Source organism: Trichomycterus rosablanca, chromosome 12 (genome assembly GCF_030014385.1).
Source record: "Trichomycterus rosablanca isolate fTriRos1 chromosome 12, fTriRos1.hap1, whole genome shotgun sequence".
In the NCBI taxonomy this organism is placed as follows: domain Eukaryota; kingdom Metazoa; phylum Chordata; class Actinopteri; order Siluriformes; family Trichomycteridae; genus Trichomycterus; species Trichomycterus rosablanca.
In genome coordinates this window covers 9,608,365-9,624,108 of record NC_085999.1, presented here as the reverse complement: position 1 = coordinate 9,624,108, position 15,744 = coordinate 9,608,365, and the positions used below count along the sequence as shown (strand labels likewise).

The 15,744-nt window shown below is 40.7% G+C and overlaps 1 protein-coding gene across 2 annotated transcripts in view; it reads left to right on the top strand.

Annotated features, from left to right (window-relative positions):
- The window catches only part of kalrna (kalirin RhoGEF kinase a), a 192,004-nt gene that overhangs the window by 102,612 nt on the left and 73,648 nt on the right, over positions 1-15,744 (top strand). For both annotated transcript variants that reach the window (XM_063006545.1, XM_063006544.1), the window contains exons 10-11: positions 2,997-3,119; positions 4,790-4,981. In XM_063006545.1, the coding sequence (XP_062862615.1) occupies positions 2,997-3,119; positions 4,790-4,981 (315 nt within the window). The remainder of the gene's footprint in view (positions 1-2,996; positions 3,120-4,789; positions 4,982-15,744) is intronic.

Here is a 15,744-nt window from a genome sequence, read left to right as displayed (position 1 = left end):
AACAGATAAAAGCCTGATCCTGACTGGCTAAAATGACTAAAATCCCTTTTCTACCTTATATGATCTTTAGTCAGAGAGCATAAGGCCAAAGTCAGCTTTGTCTCCTCCTTTTTGACCTGTATTAACCCTATTACTGTCATGGGGTTATCAGTTAAACATGAGTGTTGACCTCAATAACATACATTTGAAATATATTTGAGGTCATGACTGGGGAGTTGAGGGGGGTGACTATAGAGCGAAGGACCCGGAGGAGATGTGTGTGATAAATGTGAAGGGTTGAACTCACTGGCACGAGATCAGTACTGAGACCTGACCTCTCCCGTGTCTGAGGGTTATCTCCCAGGAATCTTAAACGTTCTTACTCTTTTTCTATTCTGCATGTCTCTTATGGATCTGGACTCCTCACAGAGGAAGATTGTATCTCCGGGACTTGTTGTTACACAAAATATTTCATATTTAACAAATACGAACCTTATGTACGTACGTACTTAGTTACAGTACATGACCTCACTACAAAGTCTACAGGGCTTGAAATAAGTGACCCAAAATGAAAAGGATTTGATTCAGATACAGCTTCACTTCTGTGTGATCTGGTTTAGATTAGAGAAAATATCCCCTGATATTTGAGATATTATTTTTATACAGACATGCATGACTCAGTTGAGAGCATGAGACCTGAGAGGCTGAAACTCACCCAGAAATAAAACAATAGAAACAGAATCAATCATGTAATACTTAAGAACCTGGATCCTGCGTGAATGGATTGTTAATAGGTTTTATGTGCTCATACTTCAGTAGCTGTGTGTTGGAATTTTATTCAGAGAAACAGTTAGAAACAGTTGTTGTGCAAAAAGTTACTTAGTATTCTTGTTTAAAATGCCCAGACCCCTATAGTTTTACCACCATTTTATCCTTTTCAGGGTCAAGGTGGGTACAATTCACTGGTCAAATGGTAGAAAACCCTCTATAGACGGCGCTCAGGTGGTAAAAAACGCTAGCAAACGAGCTGACATTTCAAACTCGTCATGTAGGCACAACGATTGGCTGTTGTTCATACAGGGTGGGAGCCAGATAAGGACTCCTCATAACTGATGCAATTACGACCTCTGCTGGCTGATTGATGGCGCCTGCACAGAGTCGAGGAATAATGCATTGATCAGGGTGTGGCTCTCCGTACACAAAGCTGATCGCATATGAACTCGCCTCGTGCAGGTGCAAAAATGCAGTCGGCTACTGCACGTGTCGGAGGGGGGGTGTGACAGACTCACTCACCTCAATCAGAGCGGGGATCGGCATCAGTAGAGAGGAAGCATAATGCAATTGAGTAATTAGATACGCTAAAGTCGGGGAAAAAGAGAGAAAGTGCATAAACAAAAAAAAATATACATAAATATATAAAAAAGAAAACACTCTATGGACAAGTCACCAGTCCGACACAGGGCAAACACACGCACACACACACACACCTAAAGCTAAACACGCCTCTTGGGCCAATTTTAGTATCTCCAGTTAACTTAACGACTTGTCTTTGGACTGTGGGAGAGAACCTGTGTAAACACATCTGCTGGATCAGAATATACCCATATCAACAAGATCGTTTACAATACAAAATGAATAGAACAATGGCCTCATTTCTAGATTAAGAAATAATCCCAAATTTTTGCCTTTTGCCCTTTATGCCCTGACTGATATTTGTCTGGATAGTCAAATCTTATTTAAGAACTACTAAAAACAGTTTGGACTGTAACAAACTGAGATTTCTAGCTCCTGACTGGGTGTTATGACAATTTTACAGCGATTTTTTTCTACCCTTGACAAGCTTAAACTTAATCTGTTTATTAAGAGGCTACACAAGATTCCCGGTTCCAGATACTTAACATACTAAAATACTCTAAAACTAAACCTCACTATTTCTGAACTTCCCACGTCCTAGTCTGTTACTGGTATTAATAAACAGGGTTTCTCTGTAGTGTTTTACTAACTGAGTGAAGTATGACAGGGTAAATTAATAAAGTCTGTTATGATTACGTGGTCTATCTATGGTTTACGTTACCTCAGATTGTGTATTGTACTAATGAGCTCAAAGCTGAGAGTCTGTAACACACACGTCTCACACAGTTGCTGATAAATTGACTTAGTGCTTTGTTTGCCACAAGGTGAACAAAGGTCAGCACTCCTTTATATAGTCTGTCAAATAAAAAAAAATTACAATTACACTTTCCAAACACTTCATTATTTGTGCTGTACTCACTGTATGTGTATTCTTTCCAGAAAATAAACATTTGATCATGTACTTAATCAGCTGTATGTAAACTGTGCTTCCCTGAATGAAACAATGTAATTATGAAATAGTTTACTCTCCTTGAATTTATGATTTTGATTATTTATATTGTCGTTTAGGTCTAATTTTCCACAGATCTACTGTATATATTACATTTGCATCAGTAACAGTCCAAATACTTCAGAAAGATGAGGGTAATGCTAACCTCTACACTTCACAGCTGGAACGTTTTTAATTTGCAAGCTAGCGTGTTACATAACATTCACAAATGTAATCTAAGAACACAACAGGTGCAGATTTTGCACAGACATTGTCACCCATGTTCCACCAGCATCTAATTCATGGCAGACCAGTTTTTAGAGGTTACATTTAAATAAGTTTTTAAAGCGAATGAAAAACATTAAATCTCTAAACACAAACCTTAAAGTTTGAATTTCACAGCAAATTGCATATTATATGGGAAGCGGCTCATTTCACGGTTCGTGACGTGATTTTCTTAGTTATAACTAGAGGCAATTTAGCAAAGCCAGTCTTTCCTCTGCCTGTTTGTGGGAGGTAAAAGAAAACCTGAGCACCTAGAGAAGGCATGCAAACTCGTACAGACAGTGACCTTCAGGATTTGCAAATGTTATTTTTAATGGTTCAAACTTCTCTTAATTACATTGTTCTGGTACCATATAACAAATGATATGCTTTGTGTGTGTGTTTCATAAAGGTGATGGACTGGATAGAGAACCATGGTGAGGCTTTTCTAAGTAAACACACAGGAGTGGGCAAGTCTTTGCACAGAGCCCGGGCCCTGCAGAAACGTCATGATGACTTTGAGGAGGTCGCACAGGTAGGAACACACTATAACATATATTAACTAACTACACTACTTTTTAAACTAGTATGCTAAAATAAATATATAGTGGCAATGAATGCCATTGAGTAATGTGAGTAAATACCAAAACCTTTACTTGGAGATTATGACCTGGATAAAAATTAGAGCATTTTCTCTTAATGTAGCATAGCCAATTATTTTTCTGCTGCAGTGGAAAACATTTTACTAAACTTTTTTACTAACTTAATGTAACTTTACTAACTTAATGAATTTAATTAAGCTTGTCTTACTCACATAGTTTTATTAAAATCTAGTTTACTAATAAGAAAACATTAATAAAAGTTTGTCTGATGCCCAATCTATCACCACACACAACTAAAATGAATAAGTACCAATGATTTCCATTGCATTAATAACAATGTATGTCCTTTTTTAAATTGGAAACATATTTAAGAGGTAGTATTGCCTTGCAGCACAACGGCCTGAGCGCTCTGTATGTCATGTCATAACAAGCAACAATTATCTTGTGCTAATTAGCAGATCCAGCGTGTCACCACATTAGCACACTGTTTACAAGTGACAAACAGTGTGGAAGGGAACCTTCACAGTGAGAATGTCTGGCTACAAGCCACATACAGTGATCCCCCTGCTTCATTAGTGTTGAGGTCAGTAGAATAGCACTACGGGAACTGTAGAGGCAATGTGATAATCTGTGACAGACAGGAATTACCATCCGGTGGTTTGCCCTGGATTGTACCTATTACTGTAACAGGACAGGTCGTGCCTCGCCACCTGCAAGAGGTGAAATTTAACCCAATATGCAAAATGCTTAATTAAGGTGGAACAATAATGTGGCTAAAAAGCCACAAACTAAAGGTCATGTCATGCTGCATGGATGGGTCAGCTTTCTCTAATGGCCTTTGTTTTGTGGGGCTTGTAGCAGACTAGCTTCTGGTTATGCAGTTCATGTTGTGATGTTGTCAGTCCAGCTTATTCTTGGTCTTTCACATCTTCTGAGTCCTTCCACAAGTCCTGTCATAACACACTGCCCTCAGTGTGGTCATGTGGGTGTCTCATCAAGCCCAAAGTAACGTAACTGGAGATAATGTGGTTCAGAAGCTCCTTTCTGTTCTGGCCATCTTGTAAACTTGCTCAGTGGTCATTCTCTTCCTCCTTATATTCCTGTTCTCAACAGGCTGAATCCAACTTTCTTCTTCTTCCTTCAGTGTCCAGGCTTTACATCCATGAGTGGGTACTGGCCAAACCAAGGCTTTTATCAGTCGTATGTTATCCATTCATATACTTGTCAATTTGACTGACACCACCATGCCCATTGCTATTCTTGACTTCACTTCATTTGATACAGGGCAGTTGTACCATAGTGGTTAAAGTACTGGACTAATAAGCGTAAGGTTGCTGGTTCAAACCACCACTGCTGGTTCAAAACACCACTGCCAGCTTGCCACTGTTGCCACCTTAACCCTTAATTGCTTAGACTGTATACAGTACGTCGCTTTCGATAAAAGCGTCTGCTAAACCCTGTAAATGTAAATGATACTCTACCCCCCAATTATAAGGAGGAAGCCACATGTTCCAAACTTCTACCATCCACCACAATCTCCAGTACGTCCTCAGTGTTGATAGTGATCTAATAAATATCTCTGTGATGCTTTCTTCCATATCAGAACACCTACACTAATGCAGACAAGCTTCTGGAGGCGGCCGAACAGCTGGCCCAGACGGGCGAGTGCGACCCGGAGGAAATCTATAAGGCAGCACGGCACCTGGAGGTGAGGATCCAGGACTTTGTGAGGAGGGTTGAGCAGCGGAAACTACTACTGGACATGTCTGTCTCCTTCCACACTCACACCAAAGAGGTACATTTTCTTTTAGTATTTTTCTGATTGTCCAGAATCATCCATTGGTGTTGTGTAATGGGACAAAAAGAAAATCGCCATGGAGACAGAGTTAAAGAATTGTAAGAATTAATCCAGTTGCAGGATGTTTAACCAAGGGAAAATAATGTTGTGGCTAAACAGCAGCAAAAAAGCTGCAAAGTGTCTAAAACAAATAAAACTAAACTTAATTCCACAGTTTAAACCAAAGAGGAGATTGAACAGGTGGACGATCATGTTGGTCTGAGCAAAAGAACACCAATCTCCCATAAGACCTTTGCCCATTAAAGAACAAAAGTTGGAAAATGCAGGTTGCCATGTGCTCATCCTACAGGGTTATAATCAATACAGCCCTCAGTGAAACTCAAAACCACACAGAAAAACAGGAGACAATAGATTAAAAAGAGGAAAGGAAAGGAAAGAGACCAGCATTGCCAGCTACTTAATCCACCAGCCAGTGGCAACCCAAGCTCTTGAGAAAGATCAGGAAACTTGATAAAACCTGCAGCGGCTAAAAAGGAAAAGGATATCTTCCTTTCCAATACTTGACACTACTTGCCTTCAGGATGAACCTTTTGCAGTAGCCACCTGATATGAATGCTGAATTTAAAAGGAAAAAGTCACTAACTGTGTTTCATCACACAGTTAGTGACTTTTTCCTTTTAAATTCAGCATTCATATCAGGTGGCTACTGCAAAAGGTTCATCCTGAAGGCAAGTAGTGTCAAGTATTGGAAAGGAAGATCACCTTTTCCTTTTTAGCCGCTGAGCCACGAAGAGCAAAAATGCTATCAAAAAGAGTCAGAAAAAAGTGCAGCGTCTTGGCCTCATGTGAAAAGCAGGAAGTGAGGCAATGGATGCAGAGAGCTGGCCAACAAACTCTGTGAATAAAGGTCTCCCCCAACGGCAGAGAATTAAAGATTTATGAGATACAGACACCGATTGCCGATTACAGAAACCAGCAATGGCAGTCATCTGTGACTCTATAATCCCATAATCTTATGGCAGATGGGCATTATACTGTAACCTTCTTCTTCTGTCAAACTATATGCAGGCTGGCCTGTTACAGTTTTGTACCTATATATATACTACAAGTTGGAATAGTTACGCATTCTGGGTAATGTTGTTCTGCTGGTAGCATAATAAAAAAGGTCATTCACTTCAATCAGGTTAGAATAATGAGTGTTGCATAAACCTTTACAGTTGTTTTAAACTCTCTGATCAGAACCAGATGTGAAAATGTTTGGTTACATCTGTGTGCATCTGTGTGTGTATATAAACATATACTGTGTGTATATGCATGTGATTACATGTATTCCTGAGCCAGTAAGTCAGTGAGCACTGAGGTGCATCAGATCCTAAACTCACTGCTACTGAAATATCAACAAGTCACGTTTTGATCTTTCTGCTGCGTCTATCATTCTGGTTGAAGTTCCCGTTCCTATTGCTCATACAGCCACAGCTAAGTAAATATTTTATACAACAGAGTAGGTACCATTTGTCTTAAACCGAGTGGACACTATTCGTCTTAGGCAGTCCTGTGTTGCTTGGGCCTGTTTTGGCTTCTGTTACGGAAATGTAATTTGTTTTACAGTCCCTCTGATAGAGGAGATTTCGGGAAAGACTCTTAAAATGCAGTTTCATAAAGGCACTGGTGCATCCAAGGGCTTATAGATTCTCTCTCTCTCTTTCTCTCTGTGTTTTTCTCTTCCTCTGTGGTGGATATGAGGCTGGGGTTATAGGCTATGTGTGGGATAAACCACAACTCTTACTCAGGAATTCTGCTCAAATGAGCCAAAGGTTGCCAATGAGTTCCTAGTTTCTACTATTTATGGTTGTGTTGTATTTGTGATGTATAACGTCACGTCTCTACCAATTATAAGCTAACTTTAGTATATACTCCAAAACATGCATTATGGTTAAAGGCAATAAACATTGGAGAATGGTGGGTTTTGGGGTTGGAATATCGTTTTTGCTTGTGTGTATAAAATTATTATGTGTTGATGTGTTTAATGTGTGTTTTGTGTTCATTTTCACGTTAAGTTTAGAATTGACCATTTTCAAGTTTTACTTCGTGTTTGATGTGGTGAACCTGTTCTGTGGATGTTTCGGCATAGTGGGAGTGGTCTATGTATTGAGATCTAAGCCTCTTCTTCGGGCTTTTGAAGCAACTGAATAAAGAGTTGTTAAATTGTTGTTATTATGTATGTACACTGATCAGCCATAACATTAAAACAAAAGGATAATAGTCCTGAAAAATGCAAGATTTAAGCATCTTTACTAGCAGTCTTAGATTTTTGGCCCACACTGTATTTATTCCTTCATGTTTTCTTCCCACCTCTCAAAAACATACCGAATGTGGCAGCTAGTCTAAAATAAGTGTCAATGAGAAAGTAAATGTGATTCCCCTTTGCCTGGTATTTCCATATGGTTCCAGACACACTGTGACTCTGGTCAGGATAAGGAGGATACATTGTGTTTTAAGCAGTACAATACAATTGTATATTCACACTCTCAGTGTGCATTGTCTTATAGTCAGCGTTTGCAAGAGAGCAGGATATTTCTTGCCTTTTCATCACCCAACCAATTAGCATGCAGCTCACAAATTCAGCAAAAAAGACCCAAGATCCTGATTGATGCTTGAAATGTGAACATTTAACACAAAGAAGCAATACAATTTCAGTGGTAGTTGTACCACAATGAAGATCAGTATCACTAGCCAGCCACTAACTAGTATTTATATGTTACTATGGTAACGTTGTTTATGTTGTGTAAGCTGCTTTTTTCATGGCAGCCCAAAAAGCGCTCTGGGCAGACACCCAATGTGAACATACTCTTAGAAAAAAGGTCTTTTTCAAATGTTTGTCAGCCCATTTTGTGCCATAGAATGATTGTCCACTTACTAGAGTTTAAATACATTCAAACCAGCATAGAATTAACAGGCATAGGATGAGCCAGTATTTTACATGGGGGTGGGTGATGCTTGTCAAAACAGCTTCCATGTTTAGATCATGAAGAGTTTGGTGTAAAGGAACTCCAGTATCCTGCACAGAGCCTGACATCAACCCCAATAATACATTTATTACATAAATAATTAAAACTGATTGTGAACCAGGGCGGCACAGTGGCTCAGTGGGTAGCACTGTCGTCTCACAGGTCCTGGGTTTGATCCCCAGGCGGGGCGGTTCAGGTCCTTTCTGTGCGGAGTTTGCATGTTCTCCCCGTGTCTGCGTGGGTTTCCTCCGGGAGCTCCGGTTTCCTCCCACAGTCCAAAAACATGCAGTCAGTTTAACTGGAGACACTGAATTGCCTTATAGGTAAATGGGTGTGTGTGTGTGTGTGTGTATGTGTCTGCCCTGTGATGGACTGGCGCCCCATCCAGGGTTACTGTGTGTCCTGCGTCCATTGAAAAGCTGGGATAGACTCTAGCATCCCCCCCCACCCCCACCCCAATTGGATAAGCGGTTAAGAAAGTGAGTGAGTGAGTGAGTGATTGTGAACCAGGCATCTCATCCAACAACAGTTTCTGACCTCACAAATGATCTTGAACAGTTTTCCTCAGACACACTTTAAAATCTTGTGGAAAGTCTTTCCAGAGGAGTGAAGGCTATTATATGGGCCGGCTCTGTATTAATCCCTATGGCTATAACATGGTGTCTACATACTTTTGGCCAATAAGTGTACATATCTCTAACAAGTGTATGTCAACTTATGACTTCATTTGTGGGCTTAGCATTGTATAAATAACGTAAAACGGACATGTTTCTGTGTGTGTATAGCTAAAGTATTAGCACTTGAACCTTGTTTAGCAGTTTATACCTGCCAGATGTGCACTTTTGTTGCTGTTTCGCATGGCACGCACATCTGTAAATGACTCAAGAGTTATAAACATATAGTATGTACTAACTATAATCATTGTAAGAGTATTTAATGTGAAATTTCAGAGGGATTGCAGTTTTACACATATGGAAAGTGAATATTCATTTAATTAATAGTTAAAAAATGTAGAAACCTCAGCATGATGTCTATTTGATGTCTTATTCCAAATCCATTGTTTATATTAGCATGGAGTGTGTGTGTGTGTGTGTGTGTGTGTGAAATGGGGGGTGGTGGTTATGATTATTTAAATTGGCCTCATGTATTCCTCTACTTAAACCCATTGTTTGTTTTTATCTTGTTAAACTTAGTCTATCATGGCAAAGGTTTTGGCCATACTGGCCACAGTTTAAATCTGGCAACTCTACTCGGAAGTGCATTTGGTAATGTTTACTATGACAGTCTTACTATGAAGTCTTGAGTTACTACCTGAAAATCTCCCATATTGACTCACCACAGTTCCCATTTAACAGGCATCGTCCCAAACGGACTCACTGATCAGGTGTAAATATTTGTGTCCAGTGTTTACTCTGATCTTGATCAGTAAATCTCTGACTGAAGTTTCTCATCATGCTCCTGCATTAATTAGAACGTTATGCTCTGCTGCCAAATCTTTCTCTATGCCTGGTTAAATGCCAGTTTGTATCAACAGGATTACATGTTCCACTAAGAGCAAACAAAACTGACATTACACCCCAGATATTAACCAGATATAACCAGGGGACTTTTAAAGGATAATCTAGTGCTTTTATTTGACATAAATGACATAAATACATGTACACGTGTACAGTACAAAAAAATTCTGTTTCCGCATATCCCAGTTAGAGGATAAAGCTTGGGCTGTCAATCAGAAGATTGTTGGTTTAAATCCAGACTCTGCTATGCAGCCACTGTTGGGCTCTTGAGCAAGGCCTTCAACCCTGTCTGCTCCGGGGTGCCGTACGATATACACACACACATATATATATATATATATATATATATATATATATACATATATGTACAGTGTATCACAAAAGTGAGTACACCCCTCACATTTCTGCAAATATTTTATTATATCTTTTCATGGGACAACACTATAGACATGTAACTTGGATATAACTTAGAGTAGTCAGTGTACAGCTTGTATAGCAGTGTAGATTTACTGTCTTCTGAAAATAACTCAACACACAGCCATTAATGTCTAAATAGCTGGCAACATAAGTGAGTACACCCCACAGTGAACATGTCCAAATTGTGCCCAAAGTGTCAATATTTTGTGTGACCACCATTATTATCCAGCACTGCCTTAACCCTCCTGGGCATGGAATTCACCAGAGCTGCACAGGTTGCTACTGGAATCCTCTTCCACTCCTCCATGATGACATCACGGAGCTGGTGGATGTTAGACACCTTGAACTCCTCCACCTTCCACTTGAGGATGCGCCACAGGTGCTCAATTGGGTTTAGTCCATCACCTTTACCTTCAGCTTCCTCAGCAAGGCAGTTGTCATCTTGGAGGTTGTGTTTGGGGTCGTTATCCTGTTGGAAAACTGCCATGAGGCCCAGTTTTCGAAGGGAGGGGATCATGCTCTGTTTCAGAATGTTACAGTACATGTTGGAATTCATGTTTCCCTCAATGAACTGCAGCTCCCCAGTGCCAGCAACACTCATGCAGCCCAAGACCATGATGCTACCACCACCATGCTTGACTGTAGGCAAGATACACTTGGTACTTCTCACCAGGGCGCCGCCACACATGCTGGACACCATCTGAGCCAAACAAGTTTATCTTGGTCTCGTCAGACCACAGGGCATTCCAGTAATCCATGTTCTTGGACTGCTTGTTTTCAGCAAACTGTTTGCGGGCTTTCTTGTGCGTCAGCTTCCTTCTGGGATGACGACCATGCAGACCGAGTTGATGCAGTGTGCGGCGTATGGTCTGAGCACTGACAGGCTGACCTCCCACGTCTTCAACCTCTGCAGCAATGCTGGCAGCACTCATGTGTCTATTTTTTAAAGCCAACCTCTGGATATGACGCCGAACACGTGGACTCAACTTCTTTGGTCGACCCTGGCGAAGCCTGTTCCGAGTGGAACCTGTCCTGGAAAACCGCTGTATGACCTTGGCCACCATACTGTAGCTCAGTTTCAGGGTGTTAGCAATCTTCTTATAGCCCAGGCCATCTTTGTGGAGAGCAACAATTCTATTTCTCACATCCTCAGAGAGTTCTTTGCCATGAGGTGCCATGTTGAATATCCAGTGGCCAGTATGAGAGAATTGTACCCAAAACACCAAATTTAACAGCCCTGCTCCCCATTTACACCTGGGACCTTGACACATGACACCAGGGAGGGACAACGACACATTTGGGCACAATTTGGACATGTTCACTGTGAGGTGTACTCACTTATGTTGCCAGCTATTTAGACATTAATGGCTGTGTGTTGAGTTATTTTCAGAAGACAGTAAATCTACACTGCTATACAAGCTGTACACTGACTACTCTAAGTTATATCCAAGTTTCATGTCTATAGTGTCGTCCCATGAAAAGATATAATGAAATATTTGCAGAAATGTGAGGGGTGTACTCACTTTTGTGATACACTGTATATCGTACGGCACCCCTGGAGCAGACAGGGTTGAAGGCCTTGCTCAAGATATACCGATCAGGCATAACATTATTACCACCTTCCTAATATTGTGTTGGTCCCCCTTTTGCTGACCCATACGCATATCAGAACCAGCATTAATTTCTTCAGCATTTTGAGCTACAGTAGCTCGTCTGTTGGTCCACACTGACCAGCCTTTGCTCCCCACGTGCATCAATGAGCCTTGGCCGCCCATGACCCTGTCGCCGGTTTACCACTTTTCCTTCCTTGGACCACTTTTGATAAATACTGACCACTGCAGACCGGGAACACCCCACAAGAGCTGCAGTTTTGGAGATGCTCTGACCCAGTCGTCTAGCCATCACAATTTGGCCTTTGTCAAACTCGCCCAAACCTAATATAGCCCACCTACTAACAGATGCAGTGATGAAGAGATAATCAGTGTTATTCACTTCACCTGTCAGTGCTCACAATGTTATGCCTGGTTGGTGCATGTATGTATAACAAATATATACACATACATATCTTCTTCTTTGGAAGCGTGGGTCAAAAATTGTATGGTGACCCTGAAGGCAAAAAGGTTAAAGGTCTTGCTTAAAGGCTGGGATTCAAACCCACAACCTTCCAGTTGGCAACCCACAGCTTTACCCACTAGGATGCCCCTTTCCTGTTTAGCAGATTATATTTATCTTCACAACATTTTAAAATATGCTTTTATCCAAAGTGACTTACAATTGTGACCGAATACAATTCAGTTAATTGAGGGTTAAGGACCTTGCTCAAGGGGGCATCAGTGACAACATGGCAGTGGTGTAGATTGAACCAGCAACTAGTTTTTAGTAAACACACTGATGGATGGTCAGTTTAATACTTACAGTGCCTTGCAAAAGTATTCAGCCCCCTTGAACTTTTCAACCTTTTGCCACATTTCAGGCTTCAAACATAACGATATGAAATTGTAATTTTTTGTGAAGAATCAACAACAAGTGGGACACAATCGTGAAGTAGAACGAAATTTATTGGATATTTTAAACTTTTTTTAGAAATAAAAAACTAAAAAGTGGGGCGTGCAATATTATTCAGCCCCTTTACTTTCAGTGCAGCAAACTCACTCCAGAAGTTCAGTGAGGATCTCTGAATGATCCAATGTTGACCTAAATGACTGATGGTGATAAATAGAATCCACCTGTGTGTAATCAAGTCTCCGTATAAATGCACCTGCTCTGTGACAGTCTCAGAGTTCTGTTTAAAGCGCAGAGAGCATCATGAAGACCAAGGAACACACCAGCCAGGTCCGAGATACTGTTGTGGAGAAGTTTAAAGCCGGATTTGGATACAAAAAGATTTCCCAAGCTTTAAACATCTCAAGGAGCACTGTGCAAGCGATCATATTGAAATGGAAGGAGTATCAGACCACTGCAAATCTACCAAGACCTGGCCGTCCCTCTAAACTTTCAGCTCAAACAAGGAGAAGACTGATCAGAGATGCAGCCAAGAGGCCCATGATCACTCTGAATGAACTGCAGAGATCTACAGCTGAGGTGGGAGACTCTGTCCATAGGACACAATCAGTCGTACACTGCACAAATCTGGCCTTTATGGAAGAGTGGCAAGAAGAAAGCCATTTCTCAAAGATATCTATAAAAAGTCACCTGGGAGACACACCAAACATGTGGAAGAAGGTGCTCTGGTCAGATGAAACCAAAATCGAACTTTTTGGCCACAATGCAAAACGTTATGTTTGGCGTAAAAGCAACACAGCTCATCACCCTGAACACACCATCCCCACTGTCAAACATGGTGGTGGCAGCATCATGGTTTGGGCCTGCTTTTCTTCAGCAGGGACAGGGAAGATGGTTAAAATTGATGGGAAGATGGATGGAGCCAAATACAGGACCATTCTGGAAGAAAACCTGTTGCAGTCTGCAAAAGACCTGAGACTGGGACGGAGATTTATCTTCCAACAAGACAATGATCCAAAACATAAAGCAAAATCTACAATGGAATGGTTCACAAATAAACGTATCCAGGTGTTAGAATGGCCAAGTCAAAGTCCAGACCTGAATCCCATCGAGAATCTGTGGAAAGAGCTGAAAACTGCTGTTCACAAACGCTCTCCATCCAACCTCACTGAGCTCGAGCTGTTTTGCAAGGAAGAATGGGCAAAAATTTCTGTCTCTCGATGTGCAAAACTGATAGAGACATACCCCAAGCGACTTGCAGCTGTAATCGCAGCAAAAGGTGGCGCTACAAAGTATTAACGCAAGGGGGCTGAATAATATTGCACGCCCCACTTTTCAGTTTTTTATTTCTAAAAAAAGTTTAAAATATCCAATAAATTTCGTTCCACTTCACGATTGTGTCCCACTTGTTGTTGATTCTTCACAAAAAATTACAATTTCATATCGTTATGTTTGAAGCCTGAAATGTGGCAAAAGGTTGAAAAGTTCAAGGGGGCTGAATACTTTTGCAAGGCACTGTATCTACAGGGTGAGCACTAACTGTCATAAAATCCAATCTGTTCTCTTGGGAAATTAGATACGCACTATTACTTTTTTCTTATATACTGTTAATGAGCTGTAATTTATCTGAGATATTTATTAAAACTGATATTTTAGTCAGATTACGTTGTTGAATTGTCATACTGTTAAGCTGTCAGATTGAAAAATCTCTACGTTTTGTATTGGGATGCCACAGGTTACTATGGAAACACAGGATGAACTGTCACTAAGCCCTGCTGCTTTGAATGTAATAACACAGAAATTCATCTATAGAGAAAAAACACTCACAGCAACAGTGAGCTATTTGCAGTATGATGACCTTCTTTGTTCTTTGACTCTGCTAATTTAGTGTTGCATTGTAACTTCAGTCTGCATCAAGTAGATGCTGCTCATACTGATTCAGGACTTACATCCTTATTAAACTTGGGTTTGCATGTTTCTGTTCTTCTGGTAAAAAATAACACCATACCTTCCACAGGCCTTGTGTCACTTCCTTTAAAACGTTTTTACATAATTACTCTAGAACTGCTGGTACGTTACAGGTGGTATCATTCAGCCCTTTGGCTCTTTAGCTGTTCTGTGTTGTTGACTAGTTTTCTTTTCATTAAGTCTGAGAAGTCTCAAAGGAGTTTGGTGGGAAGCCAGTGTCAAATTTTGACACAGTCCAGTAACCAATAATTTGACAAGTTTGGTATGGATAAACTTCAACAGCATGCACAGGACCTGGACTTCAACCCAACTAAACATTTTTGGATTAAAAGTGAGCTAGGCTTTTTCAATTTAAGTTTTTGACCTTGCAAATGCTCCCCTAGACACACTCCCAAATCTTGCAGAAAAGCCCTTTCAGAGGAAATGAAGTGGTTACAGACATTAAGGGAGGTTTGGAGACCATAATCTTAATATTAATTGTTTTAAAAAGAAATGGTGATGGTCAGGTGATGATAATTCCCCTCACTCAGGGTCTTAAGTACTAATATTCTGGCAGTAGGATGATCTCCCTCGGTTGTGCATTGGGTGTGTGGTGATAGGGACTACAATAAGAGCTTATATGTAATGCTCTTTAATCCTCGCTTAAGCCTTGTGTGCAGTTTTTCTGTTCTCCAGGTGTTTCCACATGATTATGTAGTCAGTGTTCTCTGCTCTAAAATATTCAAAAACTGTTCAGCACTTCATAGTGACATGTGGCAGTTATTACAGCAACAGACAAAACTGTGTTTTCCCACATATCTAAAATATGCTTGAGGAAATTGTTGTATCAGTTATTCTTTTTCTTTAGCTATTTTAGAAATGATCAATATACACCAATGAAGCATAACATTATGACCACCTCATTGTTTCTACACTCACTGTCCATGTTATCAGCTCCACTTACCATATAGAAACACTTGTAATCCATCTATTTCTCTACATGCTTTATTAGCCTGCTTTCACCCTGTTCTTCAATGGTCAGGACCCCCACAGGACCACCACAGAGCAGGTATTATTTAGGTGGTTGATCATTCTCAGCACTGCAGTGACACTGACATGGTGGTGGTGTGTTAGTGTGTGTTGTGCTGGTATGAGTGGATCAGACACAGCAGCACTGCTGGAGTTTTTAAATACCGTGTCCACTCACTGTCCACTCTATTAGACACTCCTACCTAGTTGGTCCTCCTTGTAGATGTAAAGTCAGAGACGATCACTCATCTATTGCTGCTGTTTGAGTTGGTCATCTTCTAGACCTTCATCAGTGGTCACAGGAAGCTGCCCAGTGGGCGCTGTTGGCTGGATGTTTTTG